The 27,995-nt window shown below is 39.8% G+C and overlaps 1 protein-coding gene across 7 annotated transcripts in view; it reads left to right on the top strand.

The window, feature by feature from the left end:
• LOC138390622 (phosphatidylinositol 3-kinase regulatory subunit gamma) overlaps positions 1–27,995 on the top strand; it is a 137,996-nt gene that overhangs the window by 28,717 nt on the left and 81,284 nt on the right. For 4 of the 7 annotated variants that reach the window (XM_069479916.1, XM_069479915.1, XM_069479914.1 and 1 more), the window contains exon 1: positions 10,136–10,931. The exons of 1 other annotated variant lie outside the window; for it this stretch is intronic. Coding sequence is in view for 4 of the 6 variants with exons in the window: in XM_069479915.1 (XP_069336016.1) it covers positions 10,826–10,931 (106 nt within the window). In the remaining 2 variants the exon portion in view is untranslated. Of the gene's footprint in view, positions 1–9,713; positions 9,967–10,135; positions 10,932–27,995 lie in introns of those variants that run through there. 2 more of the 7 variants (XM_069479911.1, XM_069479913.1) reach the window with 2 other exon arrangements.

Here is a 27,995-nt window from a genome sequence, read left to right as displayed (position 1 = left end):
AGACCAGTCCATGTTTGGGGTACTATTTCCAAATATTTGTAAAAGAAACTCTAATCAGCTCAGCCTGGGTCCCATCAACTATGGCCAGGGACAAGGCCACGTACAAATTGAGAAGGGGGACATCACTGAATTGGCCAGAAGTATTAAAAGTACCCACTACCATGGGCAATTGACTGATCAGCCTGGGTCATTAATCCACTCACACCCTCAGGCCTTAACTTAAGCAGTGCTTTTGGGGCTAGTTAATCTATCCAATGAGGTCCTGGAAATGAATGAATCACCTGGAGAAGCAAAGGAGGAAAATACTACCAATAAAGAGAAAGATTCTCCATCAGAAAGGTTGTAATCCCATTTTTGAGAGACTCATTGTTTGGAGTGGGGATGTGCTGTTTACCTAATCGCTCACTAAGTGTGGCCTTTTCTACCTCACAAACATCTCACAAATCTATACAGAACTCTCCATCTTTTGCCTACATTGTTGCAACAGTGTTTTCCAAGTCTTCAAAGTTCACCCCTTCAATTCACTCTGTAATCTATGGTGATTCTCAAATGCAAATATGATCATGCCACTCCTGTGCTAAAAACTCTTTAATGCCCCCCATTGCTTGAGAATAAAGTACAGATTCCTTATCTTGGCTTACAAGGCTCTTCATGCTTACTCTGTAGCTTTATCCCTCACCATCCTTTACCTCCTTCAACATTACGCCAGCCTGCACTACTTCCAATGTGCCCAAAGAGCCATGTGCTCTTCTCTGGGCTTTTGCAAATGCTTTCTTTCTGTCTGGCCTATACTTTCTTTTTTTTTTTTTTTTGAGACAGAGTCTCACTCTGTTGCCCAGGCTAGAGTGCCATGGCATCAGCCTAGCTCACAGCAACCTCAAACTCCTGGGCTCAAGCAATCCTGCCTCAGCCTCCCAAGTAGCTGAGACTACAGGCATGTGCCACCATGCCCAGCTAATTTTTTCTAAATATATTTTTAGTTGTTTGGCTAATTTCTTTCTATTTTTAGTAGAGACGGGGGTCTCGCTCTTGCTGGGGCTGGTCTTGAACTCCCGACCTTGAGTGATCCTCCGCCTCAGCCTCCCAGAGTGCTAGGATTACAGGTGTGAGCCACCGCGCCTGGCCTGGCCTATACTTTCATCTGGCCTTGTCACTTAACTCAAAAAGGAATTGGCTTAGAGATGACAATTTTGAAGTGTTTATGGGGCATCCAGTAGGCATTTGGATATACAGAAGGGCTAGGGCTGGTGCTTTAGGAGGCTGAAGAGGGTGCCATCCAGAGACCAGATCCGGTAATTAGCTTTCAACTACAGGAAAGACATGCTTCCTCAGAAAGAAAGGTGAGGAAGCAAGAATGGGTATGGGTTTATAGGCTCTTGAGAGGATGGAAGGAAGAGGGGTTATGCCTATTGGTCTCTGTGAAGTAAAAGGTGAGGTAACATTTACTGATCTGAGGGTAGAAGGCAGTCATTTGAGATGAGTGGTGAAAGTTTGTTATGCAGAGGAAGCAGATACAGGATGAGCCAAAGGAATCCCAATTATGACCAGAGACCAGCTCAGAGCTAAGTTGGCAAACTAAGTTTTTCTTTACCTAAGCCCAGCTGCCTGGGTCTAAGAGCAGAAGGAGACCATTGTTTTGGTCTGGGACTGGGCTTTGGCTGGGTGACTCTTTTGGAAAGATAGGAGAGATAGTTGACAGTATTGGAAGAAAATGGTTTAAAAGATCCACTTCGGGGTTAGGCCTGTGGTTCCTTGGACTAGAGAGAGTCTATGACAAAGTTTCATCAGTTTAAGTACTACATTTAGTTTAATGTGACGTATGGTCATTTCTTGGGAAGGATGGTCCTTTATAAATATTCTAAAATTATATCCTCTCTACATCTTGATATTTAAATGTCTTTTAAGAAAATTAAATTATGGTGGTTGTATCATTTCCTAGGGCTGCCATAGCAAATTACCATATATTGGGCAGCTTAAAACAACAGAAATTTATTCTGTCACTGTTTTGAAGGCCAGAAGTCCAAAATCAAGATGTTGGCAGGACTGGTTTCCTCTGGAGACTCTAAGGGAGAATCCGCTCCATGCCTCTCTCCTAGCTTCTGGTGGTTGCAAGCAATTCTTAGTGTTCCTTGGCTTAGTGTTCCAATCTTTGCCACTTTTTTCACATTGCCTTCCATCTGTGTTTGTGTCTCTAATCTCCCTCTGCATTTCTTATAAGGATACCTGTCACTGGATCTGGGATCCACCTTAAATCCAGGATGATCTCATCTCAAGATCTTTAATTATATCTGCAAAGACCCTTTTTCCAAATCAGGTCACATTCAGAGCTTCCAAGGCTTAGGAGTTGGACATGTCTGTTTTGGGGACCACTATTCAACTCATTACAGTGGTATTAGGTGGTAATCATTTTTCTCCAGTATCTGTGCTTGACCAGGGGGAAAAAAAAGAAATCACAGAGGTAGGTAGGTCAGAGAGAGTGGTCTATTAGAGTTAGGATTTCAGAAAGGGAGCAGTTCATGGGTATGATGGGTACTGTCTGGTTCTTGTTTGCAGGGTCCTGGGAGAAACCAGCAGAAACACCAACCACAAAGCCCTGTGTCATGGTAGGATACTGGGTTAGATTCTTCCATTGTCTTGGAAAAGAAAACATGATCTAAGGGGTGAATTTCAGCTGTGGTTAGGGAACACAGCCAGAGGTCAACGCTGCAAGAATAGAATCAGTGAGGAGTGTGAGATTAAGACTCAGCAGTCAAGGAGGTCAGGAAAAGGGCTGAGACAGAGAGTAAGGTTGTTGGAGAGGAAAGATGGAGAAGGTAAACAAAGGTTGCTTTCTCTAATCTTATGGCCTCAGGGAGAGTTAGTTTAAAAGCACATGGGTCAGCAAAACAGTTATTGCTTGTTCAGGTAAGTCTTCCTTTCTAGATGGTGGGCTCATCAAGGGCAGAAATAGTGTCTTCCTGGCAGGGCGCGGTGGCTCACGCCTGTAATCCTAGCACTCTGGGAGGCTGAGGCGGGTGGATCGCTCAAGGTCAGGAGTTCGAGACCAGCCTGAGCAAGAATGAGACCCCATCTCTACTAAAAATAGAAAGAAATTATCTGGCCAACTAAAATATATATAGGAAAAAAAAAATTAGCCGAGCATGGTGGCACATGCCTGTAGTCCCAGCAACTCGGGAGGCTGAGGCAGTAGGATCGCTTAAGCCCAGGAGTTTGAGGTTGCTGTGAGCTAGGCTGACGCCACGGCACTCACTCTAACCTGGGCAACAAAGCGAGACTCTGTCTCAAAAAAAAAAAAAGAAGAAATAGTGTCTTCCTGAGTACTCAGCAAAAGATCTGGCCATGGAAGGGGCTCAGTTGAATTGAACTGAAAAAGCTTATCATTTTGGACCGTTCTTCTCTTTTACCATTAACATTTAATAAATATACTTTAGGTACAATTATCATATTACATATTTGTTATATATGTTGACCAATTACATTTTTTGTTTACAATATGAAAACATACTGCTCTTGAACATATACTCCAGTACCTTAGAAGCCTTGGCCCTAAAATGACATAATTTAGAATTTCACACATTGGCACTGAGGGGGGAAAAACAGGATCCTGTCCTAAGTGAAGTTTGAAGAACAGTAGTGATCTTCATTGAGTGCCTCCTGTGTAAGAAATATAAGATGAGCATAACACAGGTAGTCACTATCCTTGAATTGAAAGAAACTCACTTTGGGTGTTATCATTTTTCAATCAAATGCTCAGAGCTGAAGACATAAATGACCAGGCCTTCTACATTTCATGCTTATACTTTTCTTACTCAAGTGGTGATCTTTAAGCCCTAGAAGTTGAACCATTTTCCCAGATTTCAAGGTTCATGCCCCTACAGAGATGTATGAGAAGGCTGCAGGAGCCTTTTGTTTTAATACATAGGTGATATAAATTATCTCTAAAGGGTGCTCGAGATTTTATTGTTGATAGCAAAGAAAAATGCTATTAGTTTTTTTTTCTTTTAAACCAAAATTGTACAATAAGGGAACTGGACTGATTTTGCCCTCTAACAATGAAACATAATAAAACATTTTTTAGATTTGAGACCTGTGGAATTACAGGGTGATTACTGTACATTCCAGAAAGGAGGCATGAACTACAAATTGCTCAAAACTACTGAAATAATGGCCACAGGAAGTTAGCATACTTTAAAGCCCTATATGGTGTTATATTTCAGAAATGAGCCGGGCTGGAAAATGAAACCAGTTTCTCTTCTTGCTGCTGAGTTTTCGTGAATTTCCTACCAACTGCTTGGAATTTTGCAAACAATTCACAGCTGACAAAATAAAAGGGCAGCGGAACTCAGTGTCTGTGGTGAAGACCCTAGGGGTAGCTAGCGGGAGGGAAAGGTCACTGTCTGCCCCTTTTGGTTCCTGTAACCAAAGAACTGTACAAGTTTTTGGTTTTCCTTTTGTCCTTTTAAATAAACAGAATCAGCTGAGGACCTGGAGAAATGACTACTAGGGTAACCTGAACTTAGACTGCCCCAGAGCCTTCTTAGAGAGTTTACTTGCAACTTTTGCTTATTCACTCAAAGAACATTCACAGGCTATCCATCGTTCGACAGGCCCTGTGCTGTGCACTGATTATTCGAGGACACGTTCTCCACCCACGAGGAACTCTAACAGTGGTGGGAGAAAGACCTGGAAACAGACATTTTGAATATGGTGTGCCAAGGGTTGTGCAGAGGCCAGCACAGAGGGCTGTGTGAGCATAGTCCATGAGATCAGATGCAAAGAAGTAGGAGTTTGCCATTTCATAGTGGAATATGTTGTGTGGAGGAGAAATGTTCTGTTCTGAGAACTCTAAGTACTTCAGTTAGGTGGTTCACAGGAGTGACAGGAAGACCCATGTGAGAAGAAACTGGAGAGGTAGGCAGGGGCTAGATCATCAAAGCCTGGAATGCCAGGCTAAGAGACTTAAACCTTATCCTGAGGACAAAAGGAATTTCTTCAGGGTTGAAACAAGGGAGTGACATGTTCAGATTTTTTATTTACAGCAGTCATTCTAGCTATGTGGGATATGGCTTGGAGAAGGCAAGGTGAGGAAATGACGAAGAGGCTATTGCAGTCTGATTAAAGAAGATGAAGGACTCTGGTAATCTGATCTTCGGTCAGCTTTCAACAAAACTTTCTCAGGCTTGGAATTAAATCATATGAACTGGGGAAACTGAGAAGTAAAGAACCATGTTTAAAGCAGATGCATACAAGTTTGGGGCAGTCCAAACGTCACCTCCTTTAGGAAGCATCTATTCACCTGCACACGGGCAGAGATCACCATTGTCTTAGGGGTTCCCACAGTACTTTGTCAATTTCTCTATTATAGCACTTGCACGTCTTTAATTATTTTTTCCTTTTTTGGCCTCCCCTCTATGGATTCTGGACTCAATGTTAGGGACTCAGTCATTCGTTTTTGCACCCCCAGTGTTTGGAAGCATTAGTAAACATTTGCCAAGCAAATAAAGGGGAGAGGAAAATTGTGTGGTAGGAAAGGCAATGACATGGCAGTTGGGAGATGGGGCCCTAATCCTGGCTGTGCTATTAAGTGGCTGCATGACTTTGAACAAGTCACCTCACTGCTCTGGGTCTCAATTTCCTCATCTATAAAATGAGAATAAAAATACAACCCTTCTCCCCAGGGTTAAGGAGATTAAATGAGGTAACAGAACTCACCAGCTGCCTGCCCTGTTTGTGCCCTGCCCTCGTGAAACAGCCTGGACTATTGTTCCTGCCATTTGGATCTCATTTGCTCTCTCTCTCTCTCTTCCCTGGTGAGAGCCGAGCTGAAATCTGTTGCCTTGTTGGAGAGGAAGTTTGCTGCAGTGGCACACATAGCACCCAGTTGGCCTCTGTGTTGTTGGAAGGGCAGACGCCAAAAGAGGGGAGCATGTCAGGCTAGAGAGAGAGACCTGCTTCTTTTGTGATCCCTAAAGGTGAAGGAGACCCAAAGTGGGAAGAGTGAGGCAGAGCAGATCTATATCACTGCTGAGGGGTCTGAAGAAGCCCTCAAACAGTGCCCTGGAATTTAGCAGCACCTGGAGGAATGCCACTTCTATGAAGTCTACTCATTCATCTAATGTCATAATTTCTCGGTGTCTTGGGCTGATATGATTAACTCTAGCATGGACATTCAAGTGCTAAAAAATAAGTGGAGAGGTAAAAATTTGCAAATGCCGAACATTTGGAAAAAGCGGAATATCATGATTTTAGCCACTGCTGTCTCAAGAGTTGACTCTCAATTCCCAGGTGAGTTGTCTTTCCAGAAGATCCACTAACATTGTTCTTTTTTCATTGTAAAGGCAAACTTTTCCTTCCTGTATCAAGTTCCATCAAAACTTGATATATCTCCTACTTATAAATCACGTGGCTGGGGAGGCCCCGAAATCTGCAACTAATAATATGTAGTGCTTTCTGGGAGTCTCATTTAGTTAGTGAATTTATTCAGTTGCATGGAGTGGGCCTTATCACAAGACAAGTAGTCAAGAGAAGATGATGAGAGAGGAAAAAGAAGAGATTGAGGCCAGTGGAATCCCTCCCCAAAGGCTAATACCAGTCAGCCCTGGTATTAAAGCTAGTGACCTTAAAAGAAGAGTATGTTTCCATTTCACAAGGCTTTTTAAAAAATATTGTGTGCTCAGATGGCACCTTTAATCACGAAGAACTTCTGGCTGAGTTCCAGACTGATTCTGCTGGCACAGAGAACTCTGAGATCATACCCTATATTCAGAGCACAGAAGAACTATTTCATCCATCTCTGAAATAAAGAGGGAGAAATGAAACATATTTGAACAGTTGCAGAGCAAACCATACCAGGGTGAAAAGTGAAGGACATCCGACTCATTTGGAGTTACTATTAATTCTAAATACTTAAGTGGCATTTTTTTTTCCTTCTCAGAGTGTTTCACAATACACTAGGCAGCTTGCATAAATCTATTTCACAGATATATAAATGAAGGCAGACAGATTTCGTGATTTACCTAAGACTGCTTTAAATTAAAAAAAGAAAGGGAGGAGGCAAAGAGAAAAAAGCAACTCCCAAAGTAGCAGATTGTGACCCAGGAGTTTGAGCTCTGAGAGCTGAATTTAATCCACACCAAGGCCAAATATAATTCTCCAGGATAGAAGTGGTCCAGGACACCAGAGTTAACATTTTCTACCTTTGCAAAGAACTTGAGGTGTTTTGGTGACAAGTAGTCAGAACCTCACTTCTATTTCTCAGCTGAAGGAAAGTAAGGCCAGCATTATCTGACAGTGCTTCCCACAATGGCAGGGCACTGGTTCAAGCTCATCTGAAGGAAGTGTGCTTCCCCTTGATTCATCATTGCCTCTTGCATCACTGTTATTCTTTGGAGGTCTCCTATTCAAAGGTCTATTTAAATTGGAGAGTTCGGTCATACAATTTTAGTTGAATCCCAGCTTTACTACATGTGTCAGTCATGAGCACTTCATTATATTCTGTACTTATTCATCACTACAGCCCGCAAAGCCTCAGCTGAGGGAAAGGCCCGGGTGATTGCTGTGTATTAGAAATTGAAACCCCGCCACAAAATGATGAAAAGTGGTCCAGGCAAAAGCTGCTGTGGAAATATGAAAGCCATTATCTTTCCCACATTTCCTCTCTTTTCACTCTCATTTTGTTTGGGAATGCACAGGGACACCCGTGAACAAAAATAAACCAACTTACCCTTGACTGATGATTCTGCCTTTTGAGTTATCAAACTCGAGTACTTCTGGCTCCCAGATATGGTGAAGCAGAGACTGCTGGGAAGCCAGCCACAAATCAGGGTTGATCTTCCAGCATTTTCTACCTGGAGGAATGGTTCAGGAGATTATAATTAATGACTCCTGCCCCAAAGTTGATCTGGCTGCTGAATCACATTTCGATTTCAGAAATGTAAGAAAGCATAGAAGAATCCTGGTGTGTTTTCTTAGCTCAACCCAGTCCATCTATACTTACCAGCTTGCTTATTTGCTTTCTTTTCTTTCTTTCTTTCAGCACTGCAGATTAAACGGGATCTTTTTTTTAAATACTTACTGGCCCTTTTATTCTTTTATTTATTTATTGATTTATTGTATTCTTTTATTCTATACCCAGTCCATACACATTTTGATTGTCTGTTCCCAGGAACTGTCTCAACTCAGTCACGGGACCTTTAAGGAAGGTAGAACCAGGCCAGGCGAGGTGGCTCACACCTGTAATCCCAGCATTTTGGGAGGCTGAGGTGGGAGGATTGGTTAAGCCCAGGAATTTGAGACCAGCCTGGGCAATATAGTGAGAACCTATCTCTACAAAAAATAAAAAAATTAGCTGGATGTGGTGGCATGTTCCTGTAGTCCCAGCTACTCAGGAGGCTGAGGTGGGAGGATCACTTGAGCCCAGGAGTTTGAGGCTGCAGTGAGCTGTGATTGTACCACTGCACCCCAGTCCAGGTGACAAGTGACACACTGTCTCTTAAAAAAAAGAGGGAAGGCAGAACCACCTTAGGAGGAAGAGGGTGAAATAAGGCAACTTTTCCACAGGCCAATCAATATAACAGACCCTCTCAGGGTGTGTGGTTTTGCTAGGGCTTAAATCAGGTTGTCAGCTCAAACACAATGGGCTTTGTTACTCCTGTGTAAAGAGGAAATGGAGCAATTTTTGGCCTCCTCAGACTGTATGCAGGATGGCAATTCCAGGCACAATCTTCAGGAGACACAAATCTGCTTTTAGCTATTAGTGTTCCCCAGCAAGTTAATTAGCCGTTTCTGAAGTGCGTGGAAATATTCAGCATTTTCATACTGAAGTCCAGTCTCATAGCTTTAAGCCTGGGGGTGGGAATGGGTATATCAAAAAGGGGGTCTGTTAGGGGAAACAGAGCCCTTTTGGAGACAGATTCCAACACCTGTGACATATCTCAGAAATCACACACTCACTGTAATTCCAAGATATTTTTTCTGGCTCAAGCACTCGAGCTGGAGGGCTTGCTGAGTCGCCCCACTATTTTAGGTGTGCGGGGTTACCTTTGGGTGCAAAAGTCCTTGGGTGAGAAGCACAGAGTAACTGCAAAATGCCCCCCTAAGAAATGCCTAACTGTCCAAAGGGCTAAGCAGGGACTGGGCTTAAAGAGCAGCCAGGAAGGTTGCAGGGGTCCGGGGGCACATCCTCTCACTGACTGGTAACGGTCCTGAAAGTGGGTTTGGGGATCTTTGCTTTATGTGACAACTTATCACGAGGGGTGGGGAGGGTCTATGCCCAGAGACCTCCTAAGGACCAGAAGAGCGCGCGCCCAGCCGAGCGACAGCACGCGCCCCTGTATGTATATCCGCTCCCCTCCCCCACGGCCAGTCTCCGGGCAGAGGCACCTCACGCCAGCCCGTCCTCCCCAGCTCCTCACTCGTCCGGGCGGACCGAGCCTCAGCGGGAGCCCCGCCTGTCTCCGGGTAGCCTGAGCCCCGAGCGCTCGTCCAGCCTGTCAGTAACTGCCGTTTGCGCTTTCTTTCTTTCTTTTTTTTTTTCCTCCTCCTCTTTTCTTTCCCCTTCTGCCTTTGTCCCGCTTAGTAACTGGGCTCTGACCAATCGCTGCCTCACCGGCCGGCGCCGGCTATCTCTTGATTGGCCCGCTTGGGGCGCGCAGCCGTCTCCCGCTCCTTCTCGGGAGCAAGGCAGACAAAAGACGCCGGCTCCCGGCTCCGGCAACCGGGATCAGCCAATCAGCAACCAGCTTACCTCTCTCCCCTCTCCCCTCTCCCTCCTGGCCTGGCAAGCGTGCTCCCGGCACTGACTCCTGGAGTGCGGCCAGCGCCCGGACCGTACCATTCTGATTGAGGCTGGGGGAGAGAGAGGATGGCTGATTAAGGAGCCGAGGCCTAGAGAGCGGTGGGGAGAGTGGAAAGCCGAGATGGAGGAAGGCTCTGTGTACACTTTCCGAGGCGCCTGACAGAATCCCAGCACAATGAGGCGGGATATAGTGGAAGGGGCAGTGGTGATGCTTGCTGTCCCCCCTTCCCGGCGTGGTTGGGTTTCGCCTCAGCAGTTGGGGAGGGGGTGTGGAATAGTGGGGGCGGAGGAGGGTGTCCCCTCCGCGCCGTTAAAATGAAACTCTAGTGGCTGGAGTCAGGGCAGAGCGTGAGCGGAGCCGGTACCGGTGGGGCTGCTTACACCCCGGCGGGAGCGCACTGCCGAGCCGAGCTGACTGGACTCTCCGACGGGCCCCAATCCCAAGGCTGCGGCAGCTTCGTTTCCGAGCCCGACCGGAACGGAGCCCAAGTCCCGGTCCCTGCGGGGATCGCTTTTTGGCAGACTAGTGGGACCCCGAAACTTGAACTCAATCCCTAACCCCCTTTTTATGCCTTCCTTTGTCACTTCCCCGGCTTTAACCCAACGTGTTTTTTTCTCCTCCCTTCATTCCCTCCCGCTTTTCATTCTCCCTCTGCCGAAGGACACAAAAGTGGCTTCCGCGGAAAGATTTGGAGGCGGTGGGAGCTTTTCTCTTTGGAGAGCGACTGTGTAGAAAGGATTTTGGGGAACCGCTTTTAACACCTCTGCCGACCGTCCCCCAAGCCTCTTTGTACCCCTCCGAGGACAACCCTTATCTTGAAAGTTCGGGGGGCATTTTGCTGGGTGCTGTAGGAGGAGAGGTTCTGTCCTCGTCCTGGTAGTTGGCTGGACTTGTATCGGCCGTTGGAAATCCCGAAGTACATTTCCGTGTGGAACTTTTACAGATCTATATTTTTAGATTTTAAATACCAGATAAAAAAATATATATGCTTTCTATATATTTCCTGACGGCCTGCCCCTGACAGCGCGATGTACAATACAGTGTGGAGTATGGACCGCGATGACGCAGACTGGAGGGAGGTGATGATGCCCTATTCGACAGAACTGATATTTTATATTGAAATGGATCCTCCAGGTACTTGGGAGAAAAAAAGAATATTATGATGGGTCTTTTTGTGTTTACCAATACCTTGGTGATGTTTTCAGGGTAGAAGTATTCCTGGGTTCGCTAGATTCTGGATGAGGGGCAGATTTGCAGTTACAGCTGCAGTAAAACTGCTTCTGGTTTACACGTTTAAAGTTTGCAGTTAGGACCCTGATCCTATTGTCCTGCAAAGGTGGGGGTGGGGGCTGGAGTGGGGTTGGGAGGAGAGACCCGATATTTTGGATTTTTTTTTTTTTTTTTTTACTTTGCATGTCGTTCAGGTTTTTCTTGTGCCTCCACTTTTCTTTTTTTCCTTTTTTGATCAAAGACTGTTCTACCTGCAAGGGATGTGTTATATCCCACTCTTGAATTCCCTTTGGGTGAATTCTTTAAAGCTTGTCATTTCATACATTTGTCTAATTTGGTTCGTTGTGTTTTACCTTGGTTAACTTCTGAAACTCAGATGCCTATGTGATTATTCATTTTGAGACTCTCTTCTGTTACAGAAACCAAATGCCAGTTAGTGATTTTTAGGGATTGGGCGTTCTTACTCAGTCATGGTTTTAGTCTGAGATTTTCATCCATAGAATATAGTTGCTCAGAGAAATCTATGTGCAGTATTTTATTACTCTTTACTTTATGATGATTTAATTTATGGGGTAGGGTTTAATAGAACTTCAATACTTAGAGTACAAAAGGAACGTTCCTCTTTCCTGTGAATATGTGATATGTACATATATGTGATAGGTTCCTATACACATAATGTAAGGTATACATATACAGTACTGTATTTTTATTTTAGAGCTTTGTCTGAGGCCATTACAGACATTTTGTGTGTCTGGTAGGAAACGAAACGGAAGGGAAAATGGAAAATTTGATTTTTTTTTTTTTCGTTAAAGTCTACTCTATTTTATGATTATTAGCTGTCAGATTTTCAACCCCCGTTTGCAATTACAGATAGTGCTTTATGTAATGATTTTGAATAAGGAGAGGGCCTTTGTGGCTCCTTGTTTCTATTGTGGATGAATTCTTTATGTCTTTTAAAAATGTGTTGTAGCTTAAGCCTACAGAATAAATTGTGTGCTATTGGGGAACCTCACTTATTATAAGACTATGTATTTTTGGAAACCTTTGAAAGGATTTGAGCCCATGCAAGTGTAATGAAGTATAACTGTCTTATAGAAGGTATGTAGAATTTTTTTCCTGTGTTCTTGCAAACAGTGAATTATCCTCTTTGTTTTTTTTTTAATTAGTCATAGTGTATAATGATCCTATACTAAAAACTAATATTGAAAAAATCTTTTTCACTCTTAATGATCACTTAGAATTTTTTTCTTTTCCTTCATTTTAGAGCCTTCTTTATTTGCTTTTATAATTGTGATTGCAATCCAGATGCAGCTTTTCAGTGTTTTGTAAAGTTTGTAAGATTTGCCACCCATCTATTGTGTGTTTCCCCCTTTGTTTCCCCCATAATGGTAAAGCATCACTTCTATCAGATACATTTGTCATTCGTATGAATGGAAATCTAGTACATCACTGGTACCTCTCTTGCAAAAAATAAGGTTAATAATTCTAGATTCCTGTTATTATAACAATTATATATTCAAACTGCCTTAGAATTATACTGTATTATATAGTATCTTGCCTTGCAGACATACAAAGGGAATTTGTTAGGTGGGAGGTGAATAGGGAGGAGGGGAGAAAATGAAGGCACTAATGGTTGAAAATGTTGGCCTAGTAGAAAAATATTGGCCAAGTTGAGTCAAGTTGTCCAAAAATAATTTTAAGAAAAGTTGACTATTATGATTATATGGAGATGTGGGTTTTATAATGTTGTCTAGAAAATTCTGATCCAAACTTTGTTTATTTTGTATAGAAATAAACTTTTGAGTTTAAAATGTTCATCCTTAAATGAAATTGTGCATACTGAGATTCTATTGAGAATATGGAAAATATACATATGCTGTTCTTTATTACCTATTTTGTAGCATTAATGTAGACTATGATTAGTTATTCCTAATAGCTTTTTTAAAAGGAAGCACACTTGAGTATGCTGATACATTGCCTATGAAGTAAATGGTTTTCCATAGAAATAATGTGAATGCCAACCTTGTTTTGTACGATAAATTAAGTTTTTGAAGCATTTAAAATTATATCATTAGTGAAATGCTTACAGCATGCTTTGTATGTTTTTCGTAGCTCTCACCCTAGATCAAGTTTTTAACTCTTATTTTCTGCTTGTACTGGTGTGATGGCACACTAACTGTTGTCTCCTGTTTCTACAATCCACAGTAATTAAAGTATCATCTGATTTACCTTCAAAAGATAAGTCTAATGGCTTTAAAAACCTTCCAATGGCTTTCCTTTACCTGCTAGGAAAAACACCAGATTGCTTACCCTGTCATATAAGTCCTTCTATTTTTGCTTACAACCTAATTTTCCAGTTCATTCTCCTGGCGTTCACCATAAATTCTGTGGAAGCTATTTTGTATTTGCTGTTCCTTGAATGTATGCTTTTTTCTTCTTCCTGGATGCCTTTCACTCCCCATGGTCACATGTTAAAATTTTATATACATATGTTTAGGACCCAGGTCAGATGCCTTTTTTGCCAGGATATATGTTCCCTGATCTCTTCTGTTAGAAGTTATTTCTCCTTCCTTTTCCCTCCCTCTTCTGGCATTTCTCAGATGGAATTTCTTTCATTCTAGTTTAGAGTAACTACGGCACTTATTTATGTATACTTTCCCCTGTGGAATTGTCCTCCCACCTGGTTATGGGTGTCTTAGGTTGCTCAGAGTCTTGAGAATCGTAGACAATTTAATCAATATGTGTTGAATTAATAAATAACTAAGGAGCACCGTTTTTTTCCTAGCCTTTAGGTGCTTTTCCACTTAAGGTCCTTGGTCACCTCATTCCTTGGCTATTGCAATAGCCTAAGGTTAAATAAGTTTTGAATTAGACATTTGTTTACTTAGGGCCCTTAACTATAATGGTGCCACTATTTTTTATATGTATTTCATCTTAATTTTAGACAGAACCATAAATGTAAAATTGTTATGTATTATTGCTTTGAGTGGCCTCAAAAACTTTTTTCAAAAGTGTTTCCCTCCAGCCTATCTTTTCAGTAACTATCATTACCATGCATCCTGAAGGTTTCTAATAACTGCATGGATTCGTATGTCTACTCTCACTGATAATATAAAAATTGAGTCCAAATGGGGATTTAATGTTTTAATGTTTATATATTTCCTGGCAGAAGTAGAAATACTGAACTGTTTAGATGAAACATAAAACTTTTTATTGTAGAAATGTTAAGACTGTGGTATAGAGAATTGCCTATAGCATCTTGGTTAGTCCTGCTGTGAATTTGGGGATTGGGATTATTCTATAGCAAAGCAATTGCTGGATAGGCCTCTCAAAGATTGCCTCCTTTGGTATAGGAGCTGTTGGAGGATTACCCGTATACAACTCATTATAAACCCGTGCACAAAACTTATAGCTAGTGATCTTATTAGCCCAGCACTTTAGTTTTGACATTGCTATTGGTTTGATTTTAGGAAAATATAATAAAAATTTAAAATTTTTAAAAATTAATGGACACAAGTCTTAAGAGTGTAGACATTTTTAGTTTTCATCAAGACAAATTTTCAAAATTATCTTTAGGGCAGCAATATCTCTTCAGTAGGTAATTAGAAAATTAAAAGTTTTAATTGTTTGGCTAAATGTGAATATAAAGAAGGTCTAGAAATATGGTTCTCAATTTTTTTGGTCTCAGTACCCCTTTTAGACTCTTAAAAAATTATTAAGAACCCCAAAGAGCTTCTGTTTTAAGTGGTCATATCTATTGATATTTGCTGTGTTAGAATAAAACTGAGAAAACTTAAAAATATTTATTTAATTCATTTAAAAAATGAAGCATTATGTGATAACATAACTTTTTAAATGAAAAAAACAAGAAAAATTAGCAAGGAGAATAACATTGTTTTATGTTTTTGCAAGTATCTTTGATATCGGACTTCATAGAAGACATATAAATTCCCAGGTCTGCTCCTGAATTCAGTCTGTTGAGATATCACAGATCATAGCCTCTGGAAAACTCCACTGTACAATTGTAAGAGAATGAGAATGAAAAAGGCAAATAATGTCTTATGAATACTATGAAAATAGTTTAGACATCTTGGACCTTCTGAAAGGGTCTTGGGAACTCTGAACCACATTTTGAGAACTGCTAGTCTAGAAGTTAGACTATATAGTTTGGTGGCCAATCAGGTAAAATACCTTCTGATTTTGAGGCCAGATGAAAAGGTTTTTTTTTTTTAAAGAAACTTACTTTACTTACCCTGGCATATTGGTATTTTCAACCTGGTAAAATTTAGATAAAGTAACAATTTTGGTGGAAAACTGGTACATTTGCCCTGTGGTTGGGGAAAATATTTGCTGAGACCCACACTGAAAAAATAGTCACCTGCCACTGCATGGTTCTCACTGTTGGCAGATTGGGTATCTTGCTTCTGTGGTTGAATTTTTCTCTTTAACCCTGAACATTTGATGGGTTCATGTTATGTATAAATGCTTCTCCTGTGTGTGGTAAGGTATTTCTTTAATGATCTAGGTGTCACTTTTTAATTATATTGTAATATGGGGCAAATGTTAAATTAATACAATCAAATGATTTGCCAATTTTTTTTACATCTTATTGAAAAAGATTAGTCATTGCTTTCATTTAGTATATTATAGTTTAAAGTTTATCCAACTATGTTTCATTAGAAGTATGGTGATTCTCCCATTTCACAATGCCTTTAAAATTTATTCTTGTCACCATTTTGATGCTAAATCCTTTTATATTTTTCTTAGAATATAGAAAAGATAGGACATGTTTGTGGTCACCATATTTAATAAGGTAGGTAGAAAAAGAATTACAAATATGTCTGTGTGATATGACATAATTTTTAAATTAAAGGGAGTATTGAAGGACGAGGCAGCTTTCGTGTAGTAGAAAGAACACAGGCTTTGGAAATAGATGATACAGGTTCCAAAACTAGCTATGCTTTTTCTCTGCCTAAGATTATATGGCTGGTACTTAACCTCTCTGAGTATTTGTTATCTCTTTTGTGAGATTGAACTAATACCTACCTTGCAGAGTTGTGGGGATTGGCTGTACTATCTCAATATCGTAATATGTACCCAATAATTATAGCTTATATTTTAGAGGTATTACTGATAACATATAATTATCCCAAGTCTACCTATTTGGATACTCTTGCAGTCAAAACATTTGAGTTATTTTGCCCCATTCTTTTTTTCATCCCTGACATTTAAACGGGGGCCACATTTTATCCATTTTTTGGGGGGAAATGTTATCTAGGGACTTTTCTAGTTATAACATCTCATGAGTCTATGGAAATATCCCTCCAAGTCATCTTTTCCTTTTAGTTTCTATCGCCCTTGTCTAATTCCTTATCAACTCACATTGGAAATGATTTGTAATGAAGGTAATATAAATGCTTCTCTTTTAGCTACACAACAATGTCATAAAATAGGCACTATTATTATCCCATTTTACAGACAGGAAACTGAGATTTAGGTGTGTTTAGTAACTTATTAATAGCTCACAGCTTAGCAGGTAGCAGAGCAGGTCTGTCTGCCTGACTCTTAAGCTCTTTTTTTTTTTTTTTGAGACAGAGTCTCACTTTGTTGCCCGGGCTAGAGTGCCGTGGCGTCAAGCTCACAGCAACCTCAAACTCTTGGGTTTAAGCAATCCTTCTGCCTCAGCCTCCCGAGTAGCTGGGACAACAGGCATGTGCCACCATGCCCGGCTAATTTTTTTTTTTCTATATATATTTTTAGCTGTCCAGATCATTTCTTTTTATTGTTCCTTGTGCATATTTGTAAATTCATATAAAGTAAGAGGGTTATCTCATTTTTTTAATAAAAGAGGCATTGGGCTAGGTCCAGCCTGCCAGATCATACCATTTTGCATGTCCCACATCAATATGAATATGGCTCTGTGACCTGGTATTGATGAGCCAACATAAAACTCAAAGTCAATACCATCCACCATTATCCAGGCTTGACCTTCCTGTCTGATGTTCTGTTTGTAGGCCAGATTACCTATCCTTGTCTGAGGGTACAAGGCAACAAATCCAGAGCATGTAGTTATGTAATCTTAAATACTTTACAGCTTTTGTTTTTATTTTTATTTTCTGAGATAAAGTGTTGGTCTGCTACTTGGGCTAGAGTGCAGTGGCATCATCATAGCTCACTGCAACCTCAAATTCCTGGGCTAAAAGCAATCCTCCTATGTCGACCTCCAAAAGTGCTAGGATTACAGGTGTGAGCCACTGTGCCTGGCCAGTTGTTATTTTTAAACTTAAGAAAAATAAATTCAATCATGAACCAAAATTTAAAATCTGAATATAAATTGTTTTGAAAAAGGCCTTATTGAAAGGAACTGTGCTAGAAATATTTTGCTAGTTTGCTTTAGAGTCTGTTCTTATGTATGTATTAGGCTTTTTTTTTTTTTTTTTGGAGTCAGAGTCTTGATCTATTTCCCGGGCTAGAGTACAGTGGTATCATCATAGTTCACTGCAACCTCAAACTCCTGGGTTGAAATGATCCTTCTGCCTCAGCCTCCCTACAGGCACCATGGCCAGCTAATTTTTGTATTTTTTGTAGAGATAGGGTCTCACTGTGTGCTCAGGCTGGTCTCAAATTCCTGGTGTTAAGTGACCCTCTTGCCTTGGCCTTCCAAAGTGCTAGGATTACAGGCATGAGCTGCTGCACCTGGGCATATGTATTAGGCTTTTTAACTTTCAGTTCTACAATGGGGGGTCACTCAGTATGGTATAATTCATGTTGAGCTTCTAATAGGCATTTATAGAATTAACCACATACTTTTTTTCTAATATTAATTCTGGGATATATTTCATAAAAAAGTATTTAGTTAGTATGTTTTCAGCTGCAAGTGGCAGAACCTAATTGAACCTAATTCAAAATGGCTTTAAAAATAAGAAATTTTATCTTTTCATTTAATAGGGTTAGTTGATTTCAGCAGCTCAAAAGTGTCAGTAAAAACCCATATTTTGCTCAAGCATATATTACTCAGTTCTGTCATCCCTGGGATTGACTTCATCAGGCTAGCAGCAAAATGTTTGCAGTGATTCCAGGCATCATATCCATACACAACTTCTAAAAGAAGAAGAAAAATATCTCCTTCTATGCCTATATTTTCAGAGAGAAAAAACTTTCTCCAAAAACCTCTTGCAGATTTCTTTCATATCTTTTTGGCCAGAATTGGGTTATATGCTAGTTTCTGAACAAATCACTGGTGAGACCTTTGGACTAATCATGTCCCTGAATCTGGAATGATGTTGGCTTCTCCTGAGGTTCATGGTTGTATTGGGGAGGGATTCTGTTAGGAAGGAAGGAGAGAATTGGTGCTAGGTAGGCAGTCAACATTGGCCACTCTGGAAAGTAATTTGGAAAACCATACCTCGCTTCAAAGTTCTTATCTTTGTGTTTATAAATAAAAAGTATCAACAGATTAATTATTTTCCTTTTATAAAACTAAAATCTAGCTCTGGGAAACCCATTTTCATTTTCTAAACTGGAATTCACAGGGTCACATAATATTAAGAATTAAATATGCAGGCCTTTTCCATCTTGTCGTTTGCTTACTAGAAGATGAGGAAGCTGACTTCTCTGGTTGACAGTTTCCTCATTTGAGGAATATAGGCATTGGAATAGAGTATATTAGTATAGCAAGTAAATGAGTGTGAGAGAGCATTTTGTGATTTCAAATTCTAGTGTTCAGTAAATTAAATAAACTTGGGACCTTTGGAATTATTTATGAGTTGAATGCTTGCCTTAAAAATTAGAATACTAGCTGGGCATGGTGGCACGTGCCTGTAGTCCCAGCTACTGGAGAGGCTGGGCTGAGGTGGGAGGATCGCTTGAGGCCAGGATTTTGAGGCTGTAGTAAGCTATGACTGTGTACTGCACTCCAGCCTGGGTGACAGGGTGAGACCCCATCTCAAAAAAAAGAAAAAAAAAAAACCAAAAAACAAAAAAACGGATAGTAGTCGGGGCAGGTAGAGAGAACATCAGATGACTTACCCTGAGGCAGGAGCATCTCTGTGATATATTCAGGGATTATGTAGGAGGCCAGTAGAATGAAGGCGAAGTAGTAAGAAACGTAGACAAGTCATGGTATGGATGGTGGTGCTTTCCCACCGTGTAGGGCATTGTAAGCCATCATGATAAGAACTGGCTTTTAAAATTCGAGTGAGATGAGAAGCCATCAAAGTGTATTGAACAGCGATGTACTATGATTCCTGGCTTGAATCATTCTGGCTGATGGTGGAAAGAGGGAAAGGTTGCATTAGAAAAACTGGTTAGGAGGCTATTGCAATAATCAAGTTGAGGGATGATGGTGGTTTGGACAAGGGTGGCAGCTGTGGAGGTGATAAAAAGTGGTTGCATTCTGAATATTACTATTGCCGGTTATATAGCATATCATTTTCCAAGCTGACTTAGTCACTTTATTTGCTAATTTCTTAGCTCATATTTCTCCACGTTTTAATAATTAAGAAATTTAACTTGTTAAATTATGCCAAACTATTTATATTTTTTGAATATTTTTCTGTTTTTTGAAGTGTTAAATGATTCTGATCTCTGACATCTTGTTGCCAAGTAACATTATATGTGGCCTTAGTTATTTGATGAAGGCTTGCTCATGAATTCCCCTTTAAAAACATTATTCTATAAAGAAAATAAATTATAGTACAGTCTATATTTTTTTGGTTTGAGATGGGTTCTTGAGATGGGGTTTTGCTATGTTGCCCAGGCTGGTCTCAAACTCCTGACCTTAAATGATCCTCCGGCCTTGACCTCTCAAAGTGCTAGGATTGCAGGCATGAATTACCACATCTGGCCTATTTTTTCTTATTAGTGTAATGTTTAAGTGCTTGAGTATTAGATATTGATATAAAATGGGAGTGGTATCCATTGCTCAGTGTTTAAGAGCTCTAGACTCAAGTTGTTGGGATTTCCTATTTTAGTACTGTCTTGTTTCTAGTTTGTGACCCTGAATAGTTTTCTAATCTGTAGAGCAGGGAGAAGAATTAGCTCCATTGTAGGGTTATTGTGAGAATTATATAAAATAGTACATGTAAGACATTTAGTGCAGGTATCTATTATTGTTGTTATTTTCATTATTATTAAGCTAGGATGCCTTGTCCATCTCCACAGCGTCCCATTTAGAGGAAGAACTGACCTAACATTCAAATTAAATTGAAAAGTAATTTAAATATTCTATGCCAAAAGGGATTATATTCATAACATACTGCAATACTACTTAAAATCCTATTTCTTCATCTTTGATAAGTATCTTTGCATGGTTAATTCCAAACTTTCTTCTCTCTCTTAAAACTTGCTAACTTCTCATAACAACTTGAGCAGTCTTTCTTTTTTTTTCTGAGACAGAGTCTCGCTCTGTTGCCCAGGCTAGAGTGAGTGCTATGGTGTCAGCCTAGTTCACGGTAACCTCAAACTCCTGGGCTTAAGTGATCCTACTGCCTCAGCCTCCCAAGTAGCTGGGACTACAGGCATGCACCACCATGCCCAGCTAATTTTTTCTATATATATTTTTAGTTGGCCAGATAATTTCTTTTTATTTTTAGTAGAGGTGGGGGTCTCACTCTTGCTCAGGCTGGTCTCGAACTCCTGACCTTGAGCGATCCACCTGCTTCGGCCTCCCAGAGTGGTAGGATTACAGGCGTGAGCCACCGCGCCCAGCCCAGTCTTTCTTTTTGTTTCTTTTCTCCCCTTCTCAAACTTACTTGTTTCTCTTCCAAGAGTACCTGTCTTCATTAAACTCTCCCCTTGCTCATTTCATTACTCTGATCTGTATAATAAGGGCCAGGAACCAAGGGAGCAAAGAAAAGAAGCTATGAATACTCATACAGCAACGTTTTTATTTCTGTCACACTTAACTGTCAAAGAGGATATAACATGTTTTGGCTTTTAGAAAGATGTCTGGGCTCACGCCTGTAATCCTAGCACTCTGGGAGTCTGAGCAGGGAGGTTCTCTTGAACTCAGGAGTTTGAGACCAGCCTAAGCAAGAGCGAGACCCTGTCTCTACTAAAAATAGAAAACAGCATGGTGATGTGTGCCTGTAGTCCCAGCTCCTCGGGAAGCTGAGGCAGAAAGATTGCTTGAGCCCAGGAGTTTGAGGTTGCTGTGAGCTATGATGATGCCGCTGGTCTCTACCCAGAGCAAGACTCTGTCTCGGGGTCCCAGGGCGGTTGGGGGGAGTCTGTTTAGTTTTAAAAGGACTATCATGTGGTTTAGACCTATTGCAGGACATTAATTCAGGATTTGGGGTTTAGTTTTTCTCTGAATAGACACAAACTGTAAGAGCAGCTATCGTATCTGCCTTACTGGGACTAACCCTGGGCCTCTTTTTGATTCCTAGGGCTCAGCCATGGGAGTTTATAGTAGAGTTGCCAGATGAAATACATGCAATATGGGCCGTGCAATATTTGGGCCATAGTTATACTAAAAAATTATTCATTGTTTATTTGAAATTCAAATTTCACTGGATGTCCTGTATTTTTATTTTCTAAATCTGGCAACCCTAATTTAGAGAGAGGCTGTTGACTAGACAGCACTTTCTTTTTTTTTTTTTTTTTTGAGACAGAGTCTCACTCTGTTGCCCAGGCTAGAGTGAGTGCCGTGGCGTCAGCCTAGCTCACAGCAACCTCAAACTCCTGGGCTCAAGTGATCCTCCTGTCTCAGCCTCCCGAGTAGCTGGGACTACAGGCATGCACCACCATGCCCGGCTAATTTTTTCTATATATATATTTTTAGCTGTCCATATAATTTCTTTCTATTTTTAGTAGAGATGGGGTCTCGCTCTTGCTCAGGCTGGTCTCGAACTCCTGAGCTCAAACAATCCGCCCACCTCGGCCTCCCAGAGAGCTAGGATTACAGGCGTGAGCCACCGCGCCCGGCCAGCACTTTCTAATACAATCTCTCTATGGTATTTTTGGACTAGATGTGCAACGTGATGTCGTAGATATCAGGATACTTTTGGTTTTAATAATAGAAAATCCAACTCAAATTAGTTAAAGAGGATTTGTAGGCTTTGTATTTGAAAAGACCAAAGGGAGTGAGGGCCTCTGGCATGGTTTGATCAAGGCTATCAGGCTTTGGCCCTGTTTTTCTTTAATCTCTTGGCTTTACCCTACATCAAATTTTATCTCAGGCTGGCTTGCCTGTTAGTACAAGATGGCTGCTTTTGCCTCCTGAGACTGCATGTTTCCTCATTCCTGGGAGAGAAAGAGGATGCTTCCCACAAATACAACACAAAAGTCCTGAGCTTGACACTAACTGGACCATCCTGTGTTCCAAAGGATTGCTATCTTAGAATCTGTATAGCTTTCTTTGTCTAGACCAGTGGCTCTTAAACTTGAGTGTGCAATGCGCTGGAACTATCTGGAGGCTTGTTAAAACACAGCTTGCTAGGCCCTGCCCACAAAGTGCCTGATTCAGTAGGTTTGGGCCTGGGTTCCAAGAATTTGTTAACAGGTTTCCAGATGTTACTGATTTTGCTGGTCACAAACCACACTTTGAGAACCATTGCTGCATCAAATCAGGGCCTATTCCTGGAGCCGGGGAAAGGGTCATTCCCACCTAAACTCAATACCAGTGTAGGGAGGGAACAAGTTATGTTTTAGGAAGATAACAATAATGTCCATTAAAGAGAGGACTATTGATTTTTGCCTACCTAGCTTCCCTTCCCTCATATTTAGGTAATAGCTTCCTGATTTTTCTCTTGGAACCACTCCTCTCCCATTTGCAATGATGTAGTTTGGGTGGAGTTGACCTAATCCATTGGTTTAAGGGTGGGCACATGATCCAGGCCTGGTCAATAAGAGCATTTGCCTGGTCACAGTGATTAGCTCAGGAGTGAATAGAGCAGTGATCTTTGTAGTATAAGTCAGTGTACATTGCTATACATTGCTGTTTACTGTCCTGGCTGGCATATGAATATGACATAATCCCTGCCCCCCAGGAACTCAGACTATAATTAAAGAAGACATAAATGTAAACAAATGCATACAGTACCTCTCTTTATAACTCACTCTCTTTCTCCTGGCTATCATCTAATGTACATTTCTGTTACATACTGTATTACCTCGTTTATAATTCTTAACTATACTTTTTATTAGTTTTTAGCCTCTTTAGTTCTCATTAGATTATAAATTCCATCAGGATAAGGACTGAGTCCATAAGTAGTTGCTGGATCTCTAATACTTAGTCTTGTCTCTGGCATATAGAAAGTACTCAATAAATATTAGTTGAATGAATGAAGTATAGTAATAGAAGAACATATAAAGAAGGAAGAGGGAATGATTGGTTTACTTGTAGAGTAGGGACAGGTAACAGCCTGGGCAAACATAGAGTTATTAAAGCACCTTAAGTTTTGTTGAAGCACAGTGTGTGAGGTGGGTTGTGGTGTTAGCTGAACAGGACAGGTAGCTGAGTCTGGACAGGTAGGTGAGGTCCAGATCATGAAAGGCCCTGAATGCTATATTTAGGGGTTGGACTTTATCCTGTGAGCAGCTAGGGAGCTGCTGACTGGTTTCAAGTAGGGAAGAGAATATTTTGACTGCAAAGTGAAAAACAGATTGGAGGAGAGTAAGATTAAAGAAGAGAAACTGGTTAGGGGCCCATTTCAGTACAGAAGAGAGATATTTTGAAAGCCTAAGGCAAAGTTAGTAGCAGTGAGAATGCATAGCAGAGTTGTTTAAAATATAGGATTGATGGGACTCGACGCGTAAGGAAAAATGAAGGACTCTAGAATGACTTAATTTTCTGGTTTGGGAGATGGTGGTACTATTAACCAAGAAAGGCAATGTAAGGAGGAAGGACAGGTTTGGATTATATGGCCTCTTACATAAGAATGAGGTAGTGGTGAAATGGCCTGAGTTTTCTCCTTTTGGTGAGGTTCTTTTTCTCTTAGGATTTACTTGGGGAGGGAGGAGAGTGGCTCCTACTACTTCTAGGTTTGGGACCTAGAGCAGATGGCAGTAAATCAGATACTACTGAGTTCCTAAGGGTGGGGGAGAGATTACAGTGGGAGCTGAATGCTTCCAGGGTTTTAGTTGCTAAGGTCATTTTTAGTTTTCATATGTTTAAGCTGCCTCATCTTTTTTGAAAACAAATGGGTATAAATTATAAGAAAATTAACTCTTAAGATTCACGAGTTAGGTTCAGTACCAGTGGAAATGTGAATTGCTGCAGACTTTTGGAAAGTTGACAATATCTAGTAAAATTGCTCTCTCGGGAATCAATTCTGTAGAAATAAAAGTATCAACATGTAAAGGTATATGTATGGGATATTTTTGTGACATTATTTCTAACATTTGCCCTTAAAAACAGCCTGAATGTCCTTCAATAGTAGGTATGGATATATAATATAAATTATGTACCTATATTGTGGAATATTTTGCAATTCAGGGAGAATGTGTTAAATCTGCATATATTGACCTGGAAGGATGTCTATGATAGATTATAGAGTAAGACAAGCAAATTATAAAGAAATGTGTATAATAGGATCCCATTTTTATTAAAAAAAACCCCCAAAACTATGTTTCACATTCTTGTTTAGGATTATATTGAACCTGGAGAAAGATATAAAGGTGTATTTTATTCCAGGTACACTTTCAAAGGAATATAGCTGTGAACAAAACAAAGCCCTTGCCTTATGTGGGAAGAGATATGACAATGAAAAAATTAAGAAGTAAATAAATATATAGTATGTTAGGTGGAGATAAATACCATAGAGAAAATACCTACTGGCTAAAGGGGGTGGAGGGCAGAGAAGGAATTACTGTTTTATTTTGGGTAGTCAGAAGAAGCCTTACTGCTATGGTGATTTAACCTTCTTGTTGTGAAATATAATACATACTATTAATAAAGAGTGTATAAAATATTAATATAAACGTACAGTTTATTGACTTCATATAAAGTGAACAACCATGTAACCACCACCTAGATAAAGATGTTGAAGATAGCCAGCTTCCCAGAAGGCTAAAGCATGCCACTTTCTAATTATTCATCTTCTTCCCAGGAGAGGTAACCATTGATTTAACTTTTTATGGTAGTTTCTTCCTTGTTTTTCTCTATAGTTGTATCCCTAAATGATATATATATTTTTTGCCTATTTTTGAATTTGATATACATGGAATTATACAGTATATATTCTCTTGTGTTTTTCATTCAATATTAAGAATTATCTGTACTGTTTTCACATAACTGTGGATCCTTCTTTTTTGTCACTGTATGGTATTTCATTGTGTATCACAGTTTATTTCTCCTGTTGATAGATAATTGGGTAGTTTCAATTTTTGGCTATTATGGACAATGCTGCTATGAACATTTTTTTACATATACACTATTACATATCAATCAACCCTTTTCTGTAGGGTATATATCTAGGATTCAAAAATTCTGATTTATAGAATATGTGTATGTCATCCCTTTTAGAGAATGCTAGAAAAAACTATTTTCCTCTGTAATAGTATATGAGAATTATTCTATATCCACAACAACCCTAAATATTGTCAAACATTTAAATTTTTGAAAATTTCAAGCGTGTATAGTGGTTTCTTATTGTGGTTTAAATTCATTTGCATTTTTTCTTATTCCAAATGAGGTTTATTATCTTTTCATGTGTTGGCTGTTTGATTATCCTCTTTCATGAAATGCTTTTTCATGTCTTTTGCCCATTTTTCTATTGAATTGTCTGATTTTTTTCTCTTAATTGATTTGTAGGAGTCATAGATTCTGAGTATCAGTTCTTTTTCTATTATGTGTTGCAAATACCTTCTTTCACTTAAAATGACATTTTGAGCAGAGACCTGAAGGAAGTGAAGGAGTGAGCAATAGGCATAGCTGAATGAGGGTATTATAGGTAGAGTGAGATCAATTACAAAGACCCTAAAGCAGGAGTATTTTTGAAATGTTGCAGGAACAGCAAAAGATCCTTACCTGAGGTTGGGAAGGGAAGGGTTAAGAAGATTGCTTAAAAAAAAAAAAAGCAAAATGAAAAGAAACTTGTAGAGTGTTATTAGTAAAAATGTGGATTATAAAATTCATTCCTTGATATTACTGCAAATATATAGAAATGGAACATGATGAAGGAAGGGAACTAAAAAGTAATATGATTAAATGAAAATATCAATGGATGATGGAACTGTAGACCATTTTTGTCTTAGATTTGTTATATAGTAAAAACAATATTAAAAGTGTATTTAAAAATGAAAAGATTTACAAGTAGATACTGTAACTAAGTTTTAAAACATTTTAATCTTCAGAAAGATAAACTTGGAGCTGCCTCTTACTCTCAAGCATTAATATGTAGGACTCTTTATTATAATAGTTTCCTATTGCTGCCATAACCAATTACCATAAACTTAATGGCTTAAACCAACACAAATTTATTATCTTGCAGTTTTAGAGGTCAGAATTCCAAAATCAAGGTCTTGGCAGGGCTGCATTCCTTCAGGAGGCTCTAGGGAGGAATCCAGTTTCTTGCCTTTTCCAGCTTCTAAAAGCTGCCTTCATTCCTTGGCTCCTGGCCCCTTATTCCATTACAAAGCCTGTAGAGTTGCTTCTTCAAATTTCTCTCTCTGACCTCTGCTTCTGTTGTCACTTTTCCTTCTCTGACTCTGACACTTCTGCCTCCCTCTTATAAGGACTGTTGTGATTATTTTGGTCCACCTGCATAATCCAAGATCATCTCTCCATCTTAATATTCTTAATTTAATCATATCTGCAAACTCCTTTTTGCTGTGTAATGTAACATATTCACAGGTTCCAGGGACTGGGATTTAGACATCTTCAGAGGGTCATTATTCTTCTTCCACAGACTCTAAATTTGAGAATAAAATTTTTGTTAACTCTATTTCTTAGGGTTGGCTAAAGTGAGGAATTGGAAGTATAAGTAAAAGAGAGAGGGTCATTACTAGCAGAAAATATGCTTGGTAAATGTCTCATATTACCTTTAAGTATTCTACAATATCTGCCATGCAGGGCTAGTTTAGGATTAACCTTACATATAATGTGAAGGATGCCTAAAAGACCATTGGGAATTTTTAAGTCATGTCTTTGTGTACTTGCTCCCTTGAGAGGAAAGAGTATTGTATTTTGTTAGAAGACTGGTTTGAATTTGGTCTGCTTACCAGCTCTGTGACATTGAACAGTTCTCATCTATAAAATTGTAGTAATAATACTTAATTCACAAGGATTTTTATAAGAATTATAAATTATATTATTTATATAAGCACATATGTGAATACCTTCACATATACATATAATGAAATAATAGTTTAGTATCTGGCATATAGCAGGTACTCTACACATCTTTCTTAAAGGTCAGTGTTTTTGTGATACAGTGATAGGGAAATGTTAGGTTAAGATGAGGGACTTTGCTAGAGATTTTGCTAGAGGCATCTGCACATCTCACTTGCTAGAGGCTTCTTAGCTCTAGTGTGTATTTGGCTTTGAGATCAGGGTGGGTAAAATCTTGGGACAAGGGAAGCAATAGGTTATATTTGTAGCAAGTGTGGCTAATCATCACTTTTTTCTATGGCTCATTTTAACTTTTTCTATGGGAAAATTAAAAAAAAAATTTTCTGTTTTTAAGCTGACCTTTTTTTCATTATCTGCCTTCAGTAAAATTCCATTGTTCTTCTTTCAGCATAATTATTCTTGGATCTTCACTTTTTCTCTATGGTAAGCCTAAATGCTGATCATCTCAAGCAGTAATCCAACAAATATTTATCAAATGCCTTCTATCTGTGAGACACTCAGCACTGGAGATTCAAAAATAAATAAGAAAATGTGTGCTTCAAGGAGTTCACAATCTTAGTACAAAGACAGAGGTCAACGACTAAACTATAATCAATAACTTTATGTTAGAAGGTTGAGAAAAGCTCTGTGGAATCAAAGAAGAGGTGGTGTTTAACAAGGCCTGAGGATATGAG

The sequence above is a fragment of the Eulemur rufifrons genome, chromosome 8 (assembly GCF_041146395.1).
Source record: "Eulemur rufifrons isolate Redbay chromosome 8, OSU_ERuf_1, whole genome shotgun sequence".
In the NCBI taxonomy this organism is placed as follows: Eukaryota; Metazoa; Chordata; class Mammalia; order Primates; family Lemuridae; genus Eulemur; species Eulemur rufifrons.
The sequence above is the reverse complement of the archived record's forward strand: the minus strand, read 5'-3'. Positions and strand labels throughout refer to the sequence as shown.